We start from the raw sequence: 19,222 nt of genomic DNA, 5'->3' as shown, positions 1-19,222 counted from the left end.
GGGAAGCCACTACCGGCAATATTGACGCCTGCGCAGATGAGACTCCCGGGCCTTTTCCTTCGCGTAGCTGTCGTTTCCCGTCGGAAAACGGACGTCAAACCGGAAGGGGATGGCGGGAGCGGCTCTGAAGCGACTTTGGTTGCGAAGCCGCGGAGAGGCAGGGATCGCGGCAACCGCGAAGCCAGGCGTGTGGACGAGGTTGGGTGAGTACGGCGAGCGGGTGGCTGCAGCGGCGAAAGGCGCGGGGTGAGTGGCCGCAGCCCCGACCCCTCTCTCCGCTTCTTTCCCGTAGGCACCTGGGCCCGCGCGCTGCTCCGGGACTACGCCGACGCTTGCAGGGACGCGGCGGCGGCGGCGCGGGCTCGGCCAGGCCGGGCGGCCGTTTACTTGGGGCTGCTGGGCGGCGCGGCGTCCTGCTGCGCTCTGGCGCCGGACGAGGCGGCCTTCGAGGAGGCCCTGCTCGACGCGTCGGGGACCCTCCTCCTGCTGGCGCCGGCCACGCGGAACCGCGCCTCGGAAGCGCACGTCCAGCAGCTGCTCTGGCTGCGCGGCCGCGGGCGTCTGCGCCACGTGAACCTGGTCCTCTGCTCGCTGGTGTACGAGGCGCCCTACGACGCCCAGGCCAGCCTCTACCAGGCCCGCTGCCGCTACCTGCAGCCCCGTTGGGTCGAGTTCCCACACCGGATCCTGGACGTGGGCTTCGTGGGCCGCTGGTGGGTGCTGGGCGCTCGGATGCGCGACTGCGACATCAACGACGACGAGTTCCTCCACCTGCCGGCACATCTGCGCGTCGTCGGGCCCCATCAGCTGCACTCGGAAGCCAATGAGCGGCTCTTCGACGAGAAGTACCGGCCGGTCGTGCTCACGGACGACCAGGTGGACCAGGCGCTGTGGGAGGAGCAGGTCCTGCAGAAGGAGAAGAAGGACAGGTTGGCCCTGAGCCAGGCCGACTCGCTGGTGGCGAGGGTCCGCGATGAAACCCAGTGAGGCCTGGGTCCCGCCCAGCCCGAACCTGGGCAGACGGTTCGCCCGGGATTGTGCAATTGCTGTGAGTGAGCCCCAGGTGCAGTGACTGAAATAAATCATATGTAAAGTGCCCTCGCTGGGTTTTCGCAAAATTAGGAGGCCTTTCTCCTCCTCACACTGTTCTTAATGCTATAGCTACTTCAGAGCCTTCGTGGTCTAGGAGTTGGGGAGAGCAGATGTGACAAAAGTTTATGTTTATTGCTGCCGGTTAGTAATGAGCCTTGTACGTAAATTGGCGCTTTTCATTGGGCCCCTCCATCCCCTTGACTGAAGCGTCATATGTCAGGTGACTCCCAAGATCTCCAGCCATTCAGATTTTCATTCTGAATTATGAGCTACAATGTTTATACTCCCATTTTAATGAGTAAATTTTAAAAACATTAAACTTATTTTGAAATCATTATAGTTTCAGAGTAAACTGGAAAGATAATACAGGACATCCTTTGTACCCTACCCCAGCTTCCTCCACATGGTAACAGTTTTTAAGCCTTACCAAACTAGAGATTGACGTTGGTATGAGTATTTGGCTGTTACAGGGACACTTTGTGTAAAAGAGCCTGCTTTTATCATTTGTGTATTAATAGTGATGTTAAAGTGAGTTGGAAGAATAAAATATTCTCTGATCAGGAAATCTGTGTGGGAGCATAGATTCTGGTTATGTTCCACTTCAGTAACCTTTAAAACACAGACTTGTATGGAAAGGAGTATGTTAGCTGGCACTTAGCTAGGTTATGGTAATCGCACTTTAAAAACTAAACTTATGCCAGCACCAGTTTGGCTCAGTGGATAGAACGTCAGCCTGCGGACTGAGGGGTCCCAGGTTCAATTCTGGTCAAAGGGCATGTACCTGGGTTGCAGGCACATCCCCAGTAGGAGGTGTGCAGGAGGCAGCTGATCGATGTTTCTAACTCTCTATCCCTGTCCCTTCCTCTCTGTAAAAAATCAATAAAATATTAAAAAAAAAACACACTAAACTTACAGCAGGCTCGCCAGGCCCGGAGGCGGGCTGCACAGGCCCAGCGCCCCAGGGAGGTGGAGTCTCAGTGAAAAATAGTCTCTGAACTGAATCCTGAACTTGTCTTGTTGGTCAAAAGATTAAGGTACCAAATTTCCTTTTCATTTGATAGTATTATCATTAACGTTGTTAAACCCCTCCCCCCAAAACCTTAATGTTCCATAATAAAGTGATTAGAAAATCAGTAAACAAAAAACAACTAAACTTACAGGCATGATACTTTCTTACCTAGGTGCCCTGTTGGTAGTTAATAAAACCAGGAGATGAAACAACCAGCTTTTTTGTGATTTTGTGTTCTTGTGCTTTGCTATTAAGTTTTGGTGTTCAGACCTTTCATTTGTACTATGGGTATCGTATGTTGGACACATGGTAATTTTTAAATACCTTATTTTGGGGGCAGAGGAGCATCTCAGCATTTCCATTTTCTTTTTTATTGATTTCAGGGAGGAAAGGAGAGAGAGAGAAACATCAGTGATGAGAGAAAATCATTGATTGGCTGCCTCCTGCATGCACCCTACTGGGGACCAAGCCCGCAACCTGGGCATGTGCCCTTGACCGGAATCGAACCTGGGACCCTTCAGTCCGCAGGCCAACGCTCTATCCACCGAGCCAAACCAGCCAGGGCTCAGCATTTCCATTTCCCAAAGGAAAAAAGTGAGGTTCATAAAGGTTATTTCTCCAAGACCAGCAGAGCCATGATTCAAACTGTGACTTCCAACCCTGTCACTTAATTCTCAAACTCATGGCACTATCTTTGGTCTTAACCACATAATGTCAGAAATTATTAAATACTGCTATCACTAACCATAAATAAAACTTGAATACAGAAATAAATGAATATTTAAAAATGCAATGAAAACAAAAGAAAAAGAAAGCCAAAGGCAATACTAAATCCTAATCGTATACTATGACCTGCCAAAGGCTCTGAAGCTAAATCCTGATGTTTTTGTTCAAGAGAGACTAGCCAACCTCAAGGCAGGATTTAAGACATATTGGCATCCACATGAGAGGTGTTCCTCACCGTGACCAGAGTATTGAAAGGGTCTGCACAGCATTGCTTGAGGGAGTTACTAAGCGCCGCTTCTGATTTGCTGCCGGGTGTGTTCGCGCAGACCCTCTGGCTGGGAAGCTCGGCAGTGGCTGCCAGTCAACTAAACAACTCCCAATGTGTTCACAAAAATCGAGGGTCTTGGTAAGAGGCCTGACATCTGTGTGGCTTTGTCTTTGGTCGGAGGCTTGGCCTCGCCCAGAGGAGGACCACCTAGAGCTCCTCCCTAGGAGCTCTGACCTCTGGTGTGATGTAAGGCTGTAGACGAGCTGTTAGATTGGACAGCGGTTCCGCATGATCTGCATCGTGCACAGGCGCCCACAGGGCAAGTCCAAGTCTCCTTGCTCGTTGCTGAGCCCCAGTAGATGTTGAAGGATTTAAATGACCAGAAACTTAGATACAGTAGAACCTCGGTTCATGAACTTGATTTGTTTCTGAAGGTTGTTTGAAAACCAAAGCATTTTTTCCCATTAGCAGTCATGTAAATTGAATTAATCTGTTCCAGAACCCCAAATTATGCCATTTTAACCTTATGTACAGTGCATGTCTAATATACTGTTTAATCCAGGGGTCCTCAAACTACGGCCCGCGGCCACATGCAAATACAAATATTGTATTTGTTCCCGTTTTGTTTTTTATTTCAAAATAAGATATGTGCAGTGTGCATAGGAATTTGTTCATAGTTTTTTTTTAAACTATAGTCTGGCCCTCCAACGGTCTGAGGGACAGTGAACTGGCCCCCTGTTTAAAAAGTTTGAGGACCCCTGGTTTAATCTATAAGCACTTTAAAAACAGAAAGGACAAGCCCTAGCTGGTTTGGCTCAGTGGGTAGAGCAGCCTGCAGACTGAAGGGTCCCTGGTTCAATTCCTGTCAAGGGCACATGCCCAGGTTGTGGACTCAGTTCCCAGTGGGGAGCATGCAGGAGGCAGCCAATCAATGATTCTCTCACCATTGATGTTTCTAACTCTCTCTCCCCCTTCCTCTCTAAAATCAATAAAAATATATTTTTAAAAAAGAGGACAAGCCCTGACTGGTTTGGCTCAGTGGATAGAGCGTCGGCCTGTGGACTGAAAGGTCCCAGGTTCAATTCCGATCAAAGGCACATGCCCAGGTTTTGGGCTTGATCCTGTGTGGGGTTTGCAGGAGGCAGCCGTTCAATGATTCTCTATTATCAATGATGTTTCCATCTCCCTCTCCCTACCCCTCTGAAATCAGTAAAAATATTTTTTTAAAAGGACATGAAATATAAATGAAAATTTAACAAAAAGGAAATGTACATTAAAAAATGAAAATTTAATAATAATGAGCAAAAAAACATGAAAATAATCACAGCACAATTTCCTGACATGTTAACAGCAGTAAACACTCATATGCATTCTCTCCTTTGTTACTTAAGGGACACATCACTGATCATACACCTATCAGCATGAAAGGGTTGTCAGGTTGAGACCCAAACTATTTGAGATGAGAGACTTTTGAGAACCAAGGTTTGACTTTTATTAACAAACCAGAGGCCTGGTGCACAAATTTGTGCACAGGTGGGGTCCTTCTAGGTGGCCTGCAGGGATCGGGCTGAAACCTGCAGTCCAACGCACCTGCAGCTCCTACCTGCTCCTCCCGCTCCTCCCGGCCCCACTGTGCCTGCCACGGGCTCGCACCCAATCAGGAGAAGCTCTCGCCAGCCATGAGTCCTACATCTGGCACCCTCCCCAGGGGAGTGGCCTGTGGGATCAGGCCGAAACCGGCTCTCCAATATCCCCTGAGGGGTCCCAGATTGTGAGAGGGTGCAGGACAGGCTGAGGGACCCACCAGTGCATGATTGGGCCAGGGAGGGACCGTGGGAGGCCTCCAGAGCATGCCCGGCCCATCTCGCTCAGTCCCAATTGGCCGAACCCCAGCAGCAAGCTAACCTACCGGTCGGAGCATCTGCCCCCTGGTGGTCAGTGCTCATCATAGCGACTTGTTGACCAGTTGACTGCCCCCTGGTGGTCAGTGCATGTCATAGTGAGCGGTTGAGCACCTTAGCATACCATTAACATATTTCACTTTGATTGGTTGTTTAGTTCTGCCATTCGGTCTATTTGTATATTACCCTTTTATTATATAGGATGTCACCCCAATAAGTTCCATAAAAAATAAAAATTACTGGGGGAATGGGGCATAGAGGGGTCAATGGGGAAAATATGTAATATGTTCAATGAAAATTTTTTTAAAAGACTTAATTGAGATACTGCACATGCCCAGTGTGGGTGAACTAGTATGCCCTGGTGGGGAGTGGAAGAGGACCAAGATTGACTGCCCATACCTAGCAGCCCAGGGAAGAGGCCTCTGGTCTTGCCCTGCCCCGAGCCATAAACAGCAAAGTGCACACACTGTCTCCGGTTCCATAAGGGCGGTAGGACCTGGGAGAGAAGTGGGCTTTCAGTCAGGGTTTAAATCTCAGCTTTCACATTTATTAGCTTTATCACTACCTGAGCCATAGCCATAAGGCAAGAAAAGAAAAAGGCATCCAACTAACCAGTTTGGCTCAGTGGATGGTGTGTCGGCCTGCGGATTGAAGGGTCCCGGGTTCGATTCTGGTCAAGGGCATGTACCTTGGTTGTGGGCACATCCCCAGTAGGAGGTGTGCAGGAGGCAGCTGATCAATGTTTCTAACTATCCCTCTCCCTTCCTCTCTAAAAAAATCAATAAAATATTTTTTTAAAAAAATAGAAAAGAAAAAGGCATCCAAATCATAAAAAGTGAAACTGTCACTATAGTCATGTGCCATTTAATGACAGGGACACTTTCTGAGAAATGTGTTGTTGAGGGATTTTGTCCTTGTGCAAACATCATGGAGTGTTCTTACACAAACCTAGGTGGTATAGCCTCCTGCACACCTAGGCTATTATTGTTCTTAGGCTACTGTACTGGCTCAGTGGATAGAGCGTTGGCCTGTGGACTGAAAGGTCCCAGGTTCAATTTCGGTCAAGGGCATGTACCTTGGTTGTGGGCACATACCCAGTGGGGAGTGTGCAGGAGGCAGCTGATTGATGTTTCTCCCTCATCGATGTTTCTAGCTCTCTATCTCTCTCCCTTCCTCTCTGTAAAAAACCAATAAAAAATATATATTTTTTAAAAGAGGACAATACGTAGGAATGAATTTAACCAAGGAGGTGAAATGCCTGTACATTAAAAACTACAAGATACTGATGAAAGAAATTGAAGAGGACACAAATAACTGGAAAGATGTTTGTGCTCCTGGATTGGAAGAATTAATATTGTTAAAATGTCCATACTACTCAAAACAATCTACAGATCCAATGCAACCCCTATTAAAATCCCAATGACATTTTTCACATAAATAAAACAATCATAACATTTGTATAAAACCACAAAAGACTTTGAATAGCCAAAGTAATCTTAAAAGAACAAAGCTGGAGGCACCACGTGCCCTGGTTTCAAGCTATATTACAGGCTATAGTAATCAAAATAGTATGATATTGGCACAAAAACAGACACGTAGATCAATGGAACAGAAGAGAGACCAGAAATAGCCCCACACATACTGGTACTAGTATATGATCAATTAAATTTACAACAAAGGAGCCAAAAATAATACAACAGGTAAAAGATAGTCAGTAAATGGTGTTGGGAGACTGAACAGCCACATGCAAAAGGATTAAACTGGCGCTGGCTGGTGTGGCTCGGCTGGGCATGCACTGAGAGGTTGCAGGTTCAATTCCCAGTCAGGGCACATGCCCGGGTTTGATCCCGGGTAAAGGGTGTGGTGGAGGCAGTTAATTGATGTATCACTTTCACATCGATGTTTCTTTTTTCCTCTCCCTTTCTCTCTCTCTAAAATCAATTAAAAAGTCTTTTTTTTTAAAAAAGAATGAAACCGGACCACTATCTTACACCATACACAAAAATCAACTCAAAATGGATTAAAGACTTAAATGTAAGACCTGAATTCAGAAAACTCCTAGAAGAAAACAGGCAGTAAGCACTTACCATTGGTCTTGCTGATTATTTTTTGGGTTTGACATGGAAAACAAGGGCAACAAAAGAAATACAAACAAGGGGTTACATCAAAATAAAAGCTGCACAGCAAAGGAAGCCACTGACAAAATGAAAAGGCAACCTGATGAATGGGAGGAAATATTTGCAATTATATATCTCATGAGGGTTAATGTTAAAAAGATGTAGAGCCCTGACTGGTTTGGCTCAGTGGATAGAGCATCGGCCTTCGGACTCAAGGGTCCCGGGTTTGATTCCGGTCAAGGGTATGTACCTTGGTTGCAGGCACATCCCCAGTGGGGAGTGTGCAGGAGGCAGCTGATTGATGTTTCTCTCTCATCGATGTTTCTGACTCTCTGTCCCTCTCCCTTCCTTTCTATAAGAAATCAATAAAATATATTTTTAAAAAAAGAAAGAAAAAAAAAGATGTAGAGAACTCGTACAATCCATGGCAAAAAACAAACAATCCAATTAAAAAATGGGTAGGGGGGGGTCAATCGGGGGAAAAAAGAGATACATGTAATATTTATAAACAATAAAAAATAATAATAAAAATAAAAAATGGGTAGAGGATCTGGAGAGACATTTTTCCAAAGAAGATGTATAGTTGACCAACAGGTGCATAAAAGTGTGCCCAACATCACTAATCATCAGGGAAACGCAAATCAAAATCACAATGAGATAGAAACTCCCACCTGTGGGAATGGCTATTGCCAAAAAGACTAGAAGTAACACATTTTGTTGGGAATGTAAATTGGTGCAGCAACTATAGAAAACAGTATGGAGTTTCCTTAAAATTATTAAAAATAGAACTACCATATGACCCAGCAACTCCACTTCTGGGTGTGTATCTGAAGTAAACACTGGCTTGTAAAGATATTTGCACCCTCATGTTCATTGCAGCCTTATTTACAAGAGCCAAGATATGGAAACAACCTAGATATATATCCATCGATAAATGAATGGGTGAAGAAAATGTATATACATGCCATGGAATATCTGGCCATAAAAAGAAGGAAATCTTTCTTTTGTGGGCGGCGGCGAAAGGAAAGAGGATGCTGTGAGGGCGGCGGGCACGTTGCTGGAGCACAGGGTGGGGGTGCTGCCTGCCCGCCACCAAGCGCCGCACACCGCCCCTCCACCATACGTGTGCCTTTTCGCCTAACCACAGCATTGCCAAGTCTTGCTTCTGGTACTTGGTGTCTCAACGGAAGAAGATGAAGAAATCCTCAGGGGAAATCGTCTGCTGTGGGCAGGTGTTTGAAAAATGCCCCCTTTGGGCAAAACACTTAGCCATCTGGCTACGCTACCATGCGCAGTGGCACCCACAACACGTACTGGGAGTACCGGGACCTGGCCACGGGGGGGCCACCACCCGTTGCTACGGAGACACCCCCTTCCCGCACGACCCCCCTGCCCGCTCAATCCAGGTCATGAAGGTGGAGGAGATCGCAGCCAGCGAGTGTCGCCCACCAGCGGTCAACCAATTCCGTGACTCTAAGGCAGCCGTGGGCAAACTACGGCCCGCGGGCCGGATCCGGCCCGTTTGAAATGAATAAAACTATTGGAAAAAAAGACCGTACCCTTTTATGTAATGATGATTACTTTGAATTTATATTAGTTCACACAAACACTCCATCCATGCTTTTGTTCCGGCCCTCCGGTCCAGTTTAAGACCCATGGTGGCCCTCGAGTCAGAAAGTTCGCCCACCCCTGGAAGGTCAAGTCCCCACTGCCTCACCTGGTCCTTCCCCAGCGGTGCCAGGCCTCACCACCAAGAAGCCCAGCATCTTTTAGGTGCCGGGCCTCCCCGTGCCCTGGTCGGCCCTCCCCGTGCCCTGGTCGGCCCTCCCCGTGCCCTGGTCGGCCCTCCCCGTGCCCTGGTCGGCCCTCCCCGTGCCCTGGTCGGCCCTCCCCGTGCCCTGGTCGGCTCTCCCCGTGCCCTGGTCGGCCCTCCCCGTGCCCTGGTCGGCCCTCCCCGTGCCCTGGTCGGCCCTCCCTCTGCCCTGGTCGGCCCTCCCCGTGCCCTGGTCGGCTCTCCCCGTGCCCTGGTCGGCCCTCCCCGTGCCCTGGTCGGCCCTCCCTCTGCCCTGGTCGGCTCTCCCCGTGCCCTGGTCGGCCCTCCCCGTGCCCTGGTCGGCCCTCCCCGTGCCCTGGTCGGCCCTCCCTGTGCCCTGGTGGCCCTCCCTGTGCCCTGGTGGCCCTCCCTGTGCCCTGGTTGGCCCAAATCAACCCCTTAGGAACACTGGCGCGGGGGTTGGGGGAGAGAGAAAAGCTTGCCATTTGCAACAACATGGATGGACCGTGAGGGTATTAAGCTGAGTGACACGCCTGGCAGAGACAAGCACCCTATGATCTCATCTGTGGAATCTAAAACAGAAAGAAAAGGAGCTCATAGGTCAAATTGGTTGCTGCCGGAGGGTGGGGGCCTGAGGTGGGGTTGGTGAAATGGGTCAAGGGAGTCAAAAGGTACAAACTTCAAGTTATAAAAAGTCCTGGGACGTAACGGACAGCTTGGTGGGCACAGTTAATGGTGCTGTACTGAATGCTTCTTAAAACGTGGGGTTTGAACCCCAACTTTCACACTAGCTCTGCAACTGACCTGGGACATCTCCCTGCCGCCACTTCCTCATCTGCACACGGGAGCGATGCTGCTCGGGACTGTTAGGGAAAATCCGAACCTCGTGAAAGCTTCCCCAGCCCACGGTGTGGCTGTGTGGGGACGATCGAGGCTCTGAGCCCAGGACCCACCCAGCCTGGTGCCTGGGTGTGCGCGTCTCTCAGAGCCAAAAGACACTTGAATCTAATATGAACATTTTCCCAGTTCTCCCTTCCTCTTAAAATGTAGTCTGCCCTGGCCGGTTTCGCTCAGTGGATAGAGCGTCGGCCTGTGGACTCAAGGGTCCCGGGTTCGATTCCGGTCAAGGGCATGTACCTTGGTTGCAGGCACATCCCCAGTAGGGGGTGTGCAAGAGGCAGCTGATCGATCCCTAGCTCTCTATCCCTCTCCCTTTCTCTCTGTAAAAAATCAATAAAATATATTTTTTAAAAAATTTAGTCTGATCATTTCTGTTTTTCAGGCCAGGCCAGCATGGCCTCCGCGCCAGCTGTTGTGATCAGAGAGGCCAGCAGAGGGCACCCGAGGTTCGGTTCCGAGACTGGCCTTACCCAGACGGCTGGCCAGTTTGCTTTTGTTCTGAGGAGCAGCAGGAGGTGGTGCAGTCTGCACACTTACTGCTCCTTAGAGGTGGTAGGCTGTGGCCGAAGTCAGGGCTGTGGGGCTCCAGGGAGTTCCATCCCCAGAGCATGCACCTGCCTCGTTAGCTGAGGAAGCCGAGGCCTCCCGATGAGAGGCCCGCCTCCTTCCCAGGGCCGCCTGGTTGGCCCTGGGAGCTTGTCCAGTTCCCTAGTTTTCTGGAAGTTGGATTGAGCACTCAGTGCACTAGGCCCTGGACCAGGGTAAGGCAAGTGGGGTCCCTCGGCACAGGTTTTAAGGAGACGTCCCTCTTGGGGTCCAGCAAGCGCGGGGTCTGCCTCAGAGATGGGTGCTGGCCTGTGGCACCTCCAGCGCCGTCCTTAGGCCTGGCCTTGAGCATCTTAGTCGTAATCACCCACGTGTGCCCAGCAGGCTCTTCCAGATTTGCTCGACCCTGACACCACGAGCCCTTCTTCTTCTGATTCTTTTTTTTAAAAAAATAGCAGTATTTTATTTTTTTAATATATTTTATTGATTTTTTACAGAGAGGAAGGGAGAGGGATAGAGAGTTAGAAACATCGATGAGAGAAACATCGATCAGCTGCCTCCTGCACACCTCCTACTGGGGATGTGTCCACAACCCAGGTACATGCCCTTGACCAGAATCGAACCTGGGACCCTTGAGTCCGCAGGCTGACGCTCTATCCACTGAGCCAAACTGGTCAGGGCTCCTTCTTCTTTTTTTAAAAAATATATTTTTATTGATTTCAGAGAGGAAGGAAGCGGGAGAGGGAGAGATAGAAACATCAATGATGAGAGAGAATCATGGATTGGCTGCCTCCTGCACGTCCCCCACTGGGGATCGAGCCCACAACTGGGACATGTGGTCTTGGCCGGAATCGAATCTGGGACTCTTCAGTCCACAGGCCGACGCTCTATCCACTGAGCCAACCCGGCTAGGGCCTTCTTTTTTTTTAATCCTCACCAAGGACATTTTTGAAAAATTGATTTTAGAGAGAGGAAGGGAGAGGGGGAGAGGGAGAAGAGGAGTGAGGGAGAGAGAGAGAGAAAAACATCCATGTGACAGTGGAACACTGATCAACTGCCTCCTGCACTCCCCGCACTGGGAATCGGACCAGCAACCTTTTGGTGCATGGGACGACGCCCAACCAACTGAGCCACACTGGCCAGGGCAACAAGCCCTTCTAAACTGATGTCCGAGCCACAGATGGGAGGCGTGAACAAGCATCTGACATTTTTTTTTTTTCACTTCTCAGCCTATCACTCGCCTTCAGGTTTGGTCACATGACAGGTAGAGGCATAGCTCAGAGATATTGTGGGTTCGGTTCCAGACCACTGCAATAAAGCGAGTATCTCAATTAAGCTAGTCGCAATCTTTCCACAGGTGTAGGGTCTTGCTCTCAATTTGTAAATCGGCAACATGAAGCACAGTAAACGGAGGTAAGCCCGCGCTTATCAGGGAGACAGTTGAGAGAGGAGAGGCAGAGCCAGCAGGACGTTCAAGGTTTGGGGCTTCCAGCAACACTCTGAAACTCTTGTAGAAAAGAGTTCCAAACAGATGAGCGTGTCTGAACCCCAGGCCCTCAGCGCCCAGTGGGACAGGGAAGATTTCGCCGCATTTGCATCAGCTGGTTTTTCGTTGCTGGAGTATTTTAAAGTCCATCCCAGACTTCACACCAGTCCACCCTGTAATTTCAGGGTGTGTCTTACAGGATGGTCATGAGGTTAGCACAGCTAACAAATTCACCGTTATGCTTCGGTTCCATCTGATGCCAGCCCATGATCACATTTCCCTCATAGCTTAAAATGTCGATTTACATGTTGGTTTGTTTCACTCTAAATCCAAAGCCCACACATTATATTTGGTTGTTGTGTCTTTTTTGGGGGGTGGGGGGTTGTTATGTCTTTGAAGTCCCTTTTAATCTGGAGAAGTACCCGCCCGCCCCCACGCACACACATCCACGCGTATTTCTGACCTGTTGCAGAAATGGGTTCTGTGATCTTGAGAAGTATTCCACACCCTGGCTCTGTCCGTTTGCGTCATCGGACTTTGTCCCTTGTCCTCCTTAGCTCCTGCAGATCAGCTCTCGGCTCAGAATGCACGTTGGGCACACCTGGTTTTATTGCACGTCACTGTTTTTTTTTTATTATTGCACATCACAGGTGTTGCATCTTTTACAAATTGAAGGCAAGACCCTTGAACAGCAGAGATTACAACTCGCTCTATTGCAGCGGTTCTCAACCTTGGCTGCACATTAGAATCACCTGGGAATCTTGTTAAAATCCTGATTTCTGGGCCTCATCCTCTGGAAATTCTGTTTCTTTGTTACTAATGTTGTGGCCCCACCCCATAACAAAGAAACAGAATTTCCGGAGGATGAGGCCCAGAAATCAGGATTTTGAAAAGATTCCCCGGTGATTCTAATGCGCAGCCCAGGTTGAGAACCGCTGCTCTGTCGTGATACTTGCTTTACTGGTGATGTAGAACTGAGCCTGCAGCCTCGCCACGGCTGCCTGCAGCTAGGCCCCCATCTAGGCCACTTGATTCAATGTCCCGGGGTGGGTCCCAGGTCGCCAGTTTTTCGATCTCTCCCGGTGACGCTAGTAAACAGCCGTGTCTGAGAACCACCGCTAAGAGGTTTGATTGGAATCCTTTCCGTGGTTCCAGCGTGTTCCCGCCAGGGGGCGCTGCGTCCTCGTGGGGCATCGCGGGGAGAGGCATCCCCTGCCTGGCTGCCCGTCGAAGCCTGGTCCCTCTCAGGCTTCCTGCCAGCCTGTCTCCTGACGACGTCGTCATTCTCCATCCAGGGGTGAATCAGTCCTGTCTCGGGGGCTGTGTTCTTGCAACCCCAGCGGGAGCCCCTGAGCGCAGGCAGCCCGCGCGCTGCCGCAGGTTCACCGTGGCCTACAGACGGGGAAACCCTTGCCAACCTGTGACACGCCCGGGCTTGGCCTTTTGAGGCCCCCCGGGGCGGCTGCCAGGGTGCCGCGCCCCTTCCTCCACCCGAGGCGGACCTTTGGCTGCTACAAATAGTCACTTATTATTGCAGGAGGCCTGTGAGGAGGGCCGCTCAGGGCCGGGTGCGGCCAGCAGCGGAGCAGGCAGCCAGGAGCACCCCCCCCCCCAACTCTCCCTAGGATCCCTGCGGCCCGCGGAGATGTCCCAGGGCTTCCCCCGTCCCCTTCATCCTTTTTCTTACGTGATTCGCTTTAAATAAAGAAAAAGGGACTAGGTAGCTGGCACTGGGAAGGCTGTACGGTTTTTATTTTGCTTATTTTAATGGTTATGGAGGTGAAACATAACATCGAATCAACCATGTAAAGTTACACAAGCGAGAATTGGAGGGACCTCGGCCAAGCATAAAAGTTGACAACAGCAGCTGGGCCCACTTTCGAACCTGCGAGAGGCGGGAGAAGGTGACGTGAGCCAACTCCCAAAGCAGTATTTAAGCGGAGACCTACCCTCTCACAAAGACAAAATATAGACAGACACTCGGGGGGCCCCTGAAGAGGTTCGGAACCGGGACTTCGGAAGAGAATTAGAAGGGAGAGAGTTGCTGCGAGAGAAAAGAACGGGCCGCCAACTCGAGAACCCACAACCCCCTCTTCAGTGTCCAAGCGGCCTCGGCGAGACCAGATTCCTGCTGCCAACCTCGAGGCAGACGATCCTCCCCCAGATGAGGAAGATGAAGATGAAGATCTTGAAGAGGAGAGTGATGATGATGACACTGCAGTGCTTCTTGCAGAACCAGAAAAAATTAAAAAGGAAAGAGCTGAAGGGCAAGCCAGGAAGGAGCAAGAACAAAAAGCGGAAGAAGAAAGGATTCGTATGGAAAACATTCCAAGCGGAAACCCTCTCCTTAATCTCACTGGCCCATCCCAGCCTCAGGCAACTTCAGAGTTAAGAGAAGGTGGGATGATGATGTTGTTTTCAAGGCCTGTGCAAAAGGCATGGAGGACCAGAAGAAAGACAAAAGATTTGTCAATGATACACTATGATCTGAACTTCACAAAATGTTCATGGGGAAATATATTAAACTAGAGGCCCGGTGCACGAAATTTGTGCAATGGAGGGGGGGGGTGTCCCTCAGCCCAGCCTGCACTCTCTCCAATCTGGGGTCCCTCGGGGGATATCCAACTGCCGGTTTAGGCCTGATCCCAGGGACATCTCTGTAAACCAGCAGGCGGACATCCCTCTCACAATCTCGGACTGCTGGCTCCTAACCACTCGCCTTCCTGCCAGCCTGATCACCCCCTAACCACTCCCCTGCCAGCCAAATTGATGCCTAACTGCTCCCCTGCCAGCCCGATCACTCCCAACTGCCTTCCCCTGCAGGCCTGGTCCCCCCCAACGGCCCTCACCCCCTGCAGGCCCGGTTCCCCCCAACTGCCCTCCCCTGCAGGCCTGGTCCCCCCCAACGGCCCTCACCCCCTGCAGGCCCGGTTCCCCCCAACTGCCCTCCCCTGCCGGCCATCTTGTGGTGGCCATCTTTGACCACATGGGGGTGGCCATCTTGTGTGAGGGCATGATGGTCAATTTGCATATTACCGCTTTATTATATAGGATAGTACAGTTTTATGTGCTTAATTAAAGACTGTATAACATGCAATAAAAATAAAGTCACACAATGCACGTGTCCTGACCGGTTGCTCAGTGGTTAGAGCGTCAGCCTGCGCACCAATAGGTCCTGGGTTTGATTCCAGGTCAAAAGCACATACCTGGGTTGCAGGTTCAATCACAGGCCCAGGTCAGGCATATTCTAGGGGCAATGAATCGATGTGTCTCTCCCACCATCTCTCTCGTGCTCCCTCTCTCCCTCTCGTCCTCTTGCTCCCATGCCCCCCCCTTCCCTCCCACCATATTGTTTTTGGATTCTAAAAAAATACCCAGAGTACTGGCTGTGAAAGACATAGGTTTATTGGGACTTATGTGTGCACTGGTGGCAGTGGACCGGTGAACTTTACTGGCCAAGCCGCAGTTGGGCAGCACCAGCTGCGGCCAGCGGTGCAATTGTTTCTCTGTCACCCAGACTTTCCCAGCACAAGGTTCTATGGAGTACGGAAAACAGTGCGTGCAGGGGGAGGGGATGTCATGAGATCAAAACACGAGCTGTTTACAATCCAGGCTCACATCTCGAAGCAGTTTCTCTTTGGCCTTTCTTGCTGGCCGGGTTCCTAAGGTCTCATGGTTCCTCACAGATGGCTTTCACTACTATTCCCACGGGGGGGGGGGGGGGGCGTTGGCACATGGGAAGGGGCCATGTTCCCATTTACCATACACGTGGATACATGGGACAGGCTGACAAATTCAGAGGAACGGGTTGTAGGGGGGACGCATAAAGGCAAAAGGATTAGCTAAGGAACATATATGCACAGTCCTCTGTAAGCGGACTTGGCAGTAAACGTGGGATGATGCTCAATCAACTGAGCCACACTGGCCAGGTCTCATGAAGTTTAAACAATTTTTTTTTAATTGATTTCAGAGAGGAAGGTAGAGGGAGAAAGAGATGGAAACATCAATGATAAGAGAGAATCATTACTTGACTGCCTCTTGCACTCCCCCCTACTTGGGGATTGAACCTGCAACCTGGGCATGTGCCCCAACCAGGAATCGAACCGTGACCTTCTGGTTCGTAGGTAGACACTCAACCTCCAAGCTACACTGGCTGGGCCAGGATATACTTCTGATCGCACCAACTCCTCTTAGGGGCATATGACTAAGGTGGAGAAAGACAAAAGCTCACTGTTATGGCTGCTCTGCTGGGCAGAGGGCCCTGGGCTTGGACTCAGACACCCCTGGGTTCCAGGCCTGCTCCATGGGCCGAGCCAACTTCCTCTCTTTCTACTTCCCTCTGTAAAATGAGGCTGATATATCCCGCTTGGGTTCTGATGGTTAAATGAGGCACATATGATACAAAATGTGTAAAAACACCTTGTGAATTGTAAGTGCAAGTCAAAACATTCCCATATGCCCCTCAAATAATTACCCTGCAAGTTCCTTAGCATTTTTCCCTGTACCTACAACAAAACACCAGTGTGCTGTATAAATTATGCGGAGTGCTCTGAAGGCAGAAGCCTCATAGACCTCAGCTTTCTGTACTTGGCACAAATGAAATGCTCAGCAAGCCATTGAACCAAAGGTTTATGAATTAAAAAGTTGTGGGCAGTTGTTTTAACAGAAACATAACCTTTGAGGAAAGAGTGAAGACATAAAATGAGTCAGTTTAGTCAGGCTGACTATTTAGGCTAAATTCCTAAAATGAAGTAGGCTGAGGCAGGAGGAAATAGTTCTATTCTTGCTTTAACTAAGTGAGGACTTACACTTAAAAAAATGTTATTGATTTTAGAGAGAGAAAGGGAGAGAGATTGATGTGAGGTCAAAATATCAATAAGCTCTTTCCAGCACCCTCCCTCCTCCCCCCCTCCCGGTAATCGAGCCCACAACCTGGACATGTGCCCTGACGGGAATCAAACCGTGACCTCCTGGTTCATGTGTCATCGCTCAACCTCTGAGCCACACCAATCTCATAAAGTTTATTTTTACTCTTTTTTTTTTTTCTCCAAGGCAGTATGTTTGCTGTATAAAATCAAAACAATACAGAAATTAGGCCCCATCATCCCATTCCCCTGAGTTAACATATTCTTCCAGACTTTTACCAGAGCCTTTTAAAAATATTTATTTATTTTTTTTAACAATACAAAAGATAAATGGAACAAAAAAATCTATCCAGGTAAGCTGTTTGGTAGATATCCCAATGACAGGTTATCAGTGGATGTAGCAAGACATGCTAATTAGATGATCAGGGGTTTTTGTTTGTCGTTTTAAAAACCGGTTCAGGGATGGATCTCTGCGTTCTTTCAGCATTTGAGAGGCTGTGGCTGAGTCTCCGGATGAGGCAATAGAACTGGCTCGGTGGAGACCAGAAGCCACACTGTCCTTGCTCTGCGGCCAGTCCCCCTGAGCACCCACGCGGCCCTGAGGCCGCTTGGAAAGGTAGGCAGGGGACCCCAACACAAATGCCATTTCCCGGGCATCAGATCGGCAAAAACCGAAAAGCCTGACAAAACCAAGTGTGGGGGAGGCGGTGGAGAAGAAACAGGACTTCTCACAACGGGTGGCAATGGAAACGGTGCAGCTGCCGGGGGAACTGTTGGGTGAGAGCGCTGAAGGGCGCGTGTCGTCGGCGTGTGTCTGAGTGTGCCTGGAGACCTGGAGACTGTCCTCCGCAATGCCCGTCTCGGCCAGTGTACACAGAGCTCATGTGTGGGATGTGCAGACGTCTTAGCCCGTTCGGGCTGCTGCAACAAAAGACCACAGACCAGATGGTTTATAAACAACAGAAAGTTCTTTCTCCCTGTTCCAGAGGCTGCAAGTCTGAGATCGAGCCCCCGCGGAGTTAATGGAGGACTCTGGGCCCAAGCACCAAAGCTCTATTATTTTGGAGAAGAGTTTTCAGAGACCAAATGACTGTACCAACTCTCTGTAACTGTGGTTTGAGGGGCCACAGACGCCGGTCTTTTAGTGGCGCTTAGCAAATTAAGAGTGAAAGCTGAATTTTTGGAAGGTTTTGATACTCTATATCTTGGCGTATCCCTCTAAAAGGCGTATTTGTCTAAAAATTGAAATCCATATAAATGTCCGTGAGGAAATGTTCCCAGGAAGCCCCGGGTGGGCTCGGGCTGCCTGTCGCCGTGTCCAATAACGAAGGCAGGGTTGAGTCATGCAAGGCGTTTATTGGAAGGCCAGCCAACCAGGAAGGCAGGGAGCTTACAGGCATCCGAAACCTGTTTTATGGCAAGGTGCCGGGGACAGGATTATAAAGGGGGATGGGCGAGGGTGAGGCTGGGAATGGAATGCAGCTACCTGCGGCCCTGGAGGTCCGCAGAATTCAGCTACTGTGCTTGGTCGTCGGGTGATGAGAGGATGCCATGCCTCCTGGTGGGGTCGGCCTGACCAGGCGTGATGGTTCTGCTTGCTGGGTACATTGTACACTGTCCCAGCTGAGTCACCTCCTCAATCACTTTGCCCGGGATCAAAGGGAGTATGCAGGTGCACCGGCCTAAGAAATGAAACTCAGAAAAACTTAACCCTCTGCTCCCATAAGTATATGTATTCTAGGATTTAAAGTTAATACGCCCTGGCTGGTTTGGTTCAGTGGATAGAGCGTCGGCCTGCAGACTGAAGGATCCTAGGTTTGATTTCATTTAGGGGCACATGTCAGGGTTGCGAGCTCAATCCCCAGTGGGGGGTGTGCAGGAGGCAGCCGATCAATGATTCTCCTTCATCATTGATGTTTCTATCTCTTTCTTCCTCTCCCTTCCTCTCTGAAATAAATAAAAATATATTAAAAATAAATAAAATAATGCTTATTTTTCAGATTAGTTCAGGTGCTCTATCTATCAGATTATAAATTCCCCCCCCATCAGAAACAACAGCTAATCCCAGGCCCACCCTCCTGTGGAATATTATAGAAATTGACAAGAGGGCGCGATCACATGCACCAACGTGGAAGGGTGACCAGGAGATGGAATGAACGACCAAAAGCAAGTTTCAGCAGAGGCTGAAAGTAAGTTCCCCAAAGTGGGATTGCTGGGTTAAAGGATGGGAGCGCAGCCGTGGTTGAGCGTCAACCTATGAACCAGGAGGTTGCAGTTTTTTGTGGTTTTTTTAAAAAAATATATTTTATTGATTTTTTACAGAGAGGAAGGGAGAGGGATAGAGAGTTAGAAACATCGATCAGCTGCCTCCTGCCCACTTCCTACTGGGGATGTGCCCGCAACCAAGGTATATGCTTTTGACCGGAATCGAACCTGGGACCCTTGAGTCTGCAGGCTGACGCTCTATCCACTGAGCCAAACTGGTCAGGGCGAGGTCGCAGTTTGATTCCAGGTCAGGGCACATGCCCAGGATGCTGG

General features: G+C 49.8%; 1 protein-coding gene and 2 pseudogenes across 1 annotated transcript; all 3 read left to right on the top strand.

The window, feature by feature from the left end:
- The first annotated feature begins 78 nt into the window (after positions 1-78).
- TIMM29 (translocase of inner mitochondrial membrane 29) lies at positions 79-2,313 on the top strand. Its single transcript, XM_059696793.1, has 2 exons — positions 79-203; positions 293-2,313. Exons 1-2 carry the CDS (start codon positions 110-112, stop codon positions 985-987), a joined length of 789 nt encoding a protein of 262 aa, XP_059552776.1. The 5' UTR covers positions 79-109; the 3' UTR covers positions 988-2,313.
- Positions 2,314-7,792: 5,479 nt separating this feature from the next.
- LOC132234530 (large ribosomal subunit protein eL20-like) lies at positions 7,793-8,886 on the top strand (annotated as a pseudogene).
- Positions 8,887-11,726: 2,840 nt separating this feature from the next.
- On the top strand, positions 11,727-14,625 carry LOC132234529 (spliceosome-associated protein CWC15 homolog; annotated as a pseudogene).
- Positions 14,626-19,222: the final 4,597 nt, after the last annotated feature.

This window comes from Myotis daubentonii, chromosome 5 (genome assembly GCF_963259705.1).
Source record: "Myotis daubentonii chromosome 5, mMyoDau2.1, whole genome shotgun sequence".
Classification (NCBI taxonomy): domain Eukaryota; kingdom Metazoa; phylum Chordata; class Mammalia; order Chiroptera; family Vespertilionidae; genus Myotis; species Myotis daubentonii.
Note: the sequence above shows the minus strand (reverse complement) of the source record. Positions and strands in the feature narration are given on the sequence as shown.

Coding starts and splice junctions, on each gene's coding strand:
- TIMM29 (XM_059696793.1), top strand. CDS start 110: ATGGCGGGAGCGGCTCTGAAGCGACTTTGGTTGCGAAGCCGCGGAGAG. Junction 204..292: donor AGGCGTGTGGACGAGGTTGG/GTGAGTACGGCG, acceptor TCTTTCCCGTAG/GCACCTGGGCCCGCGCGCTG.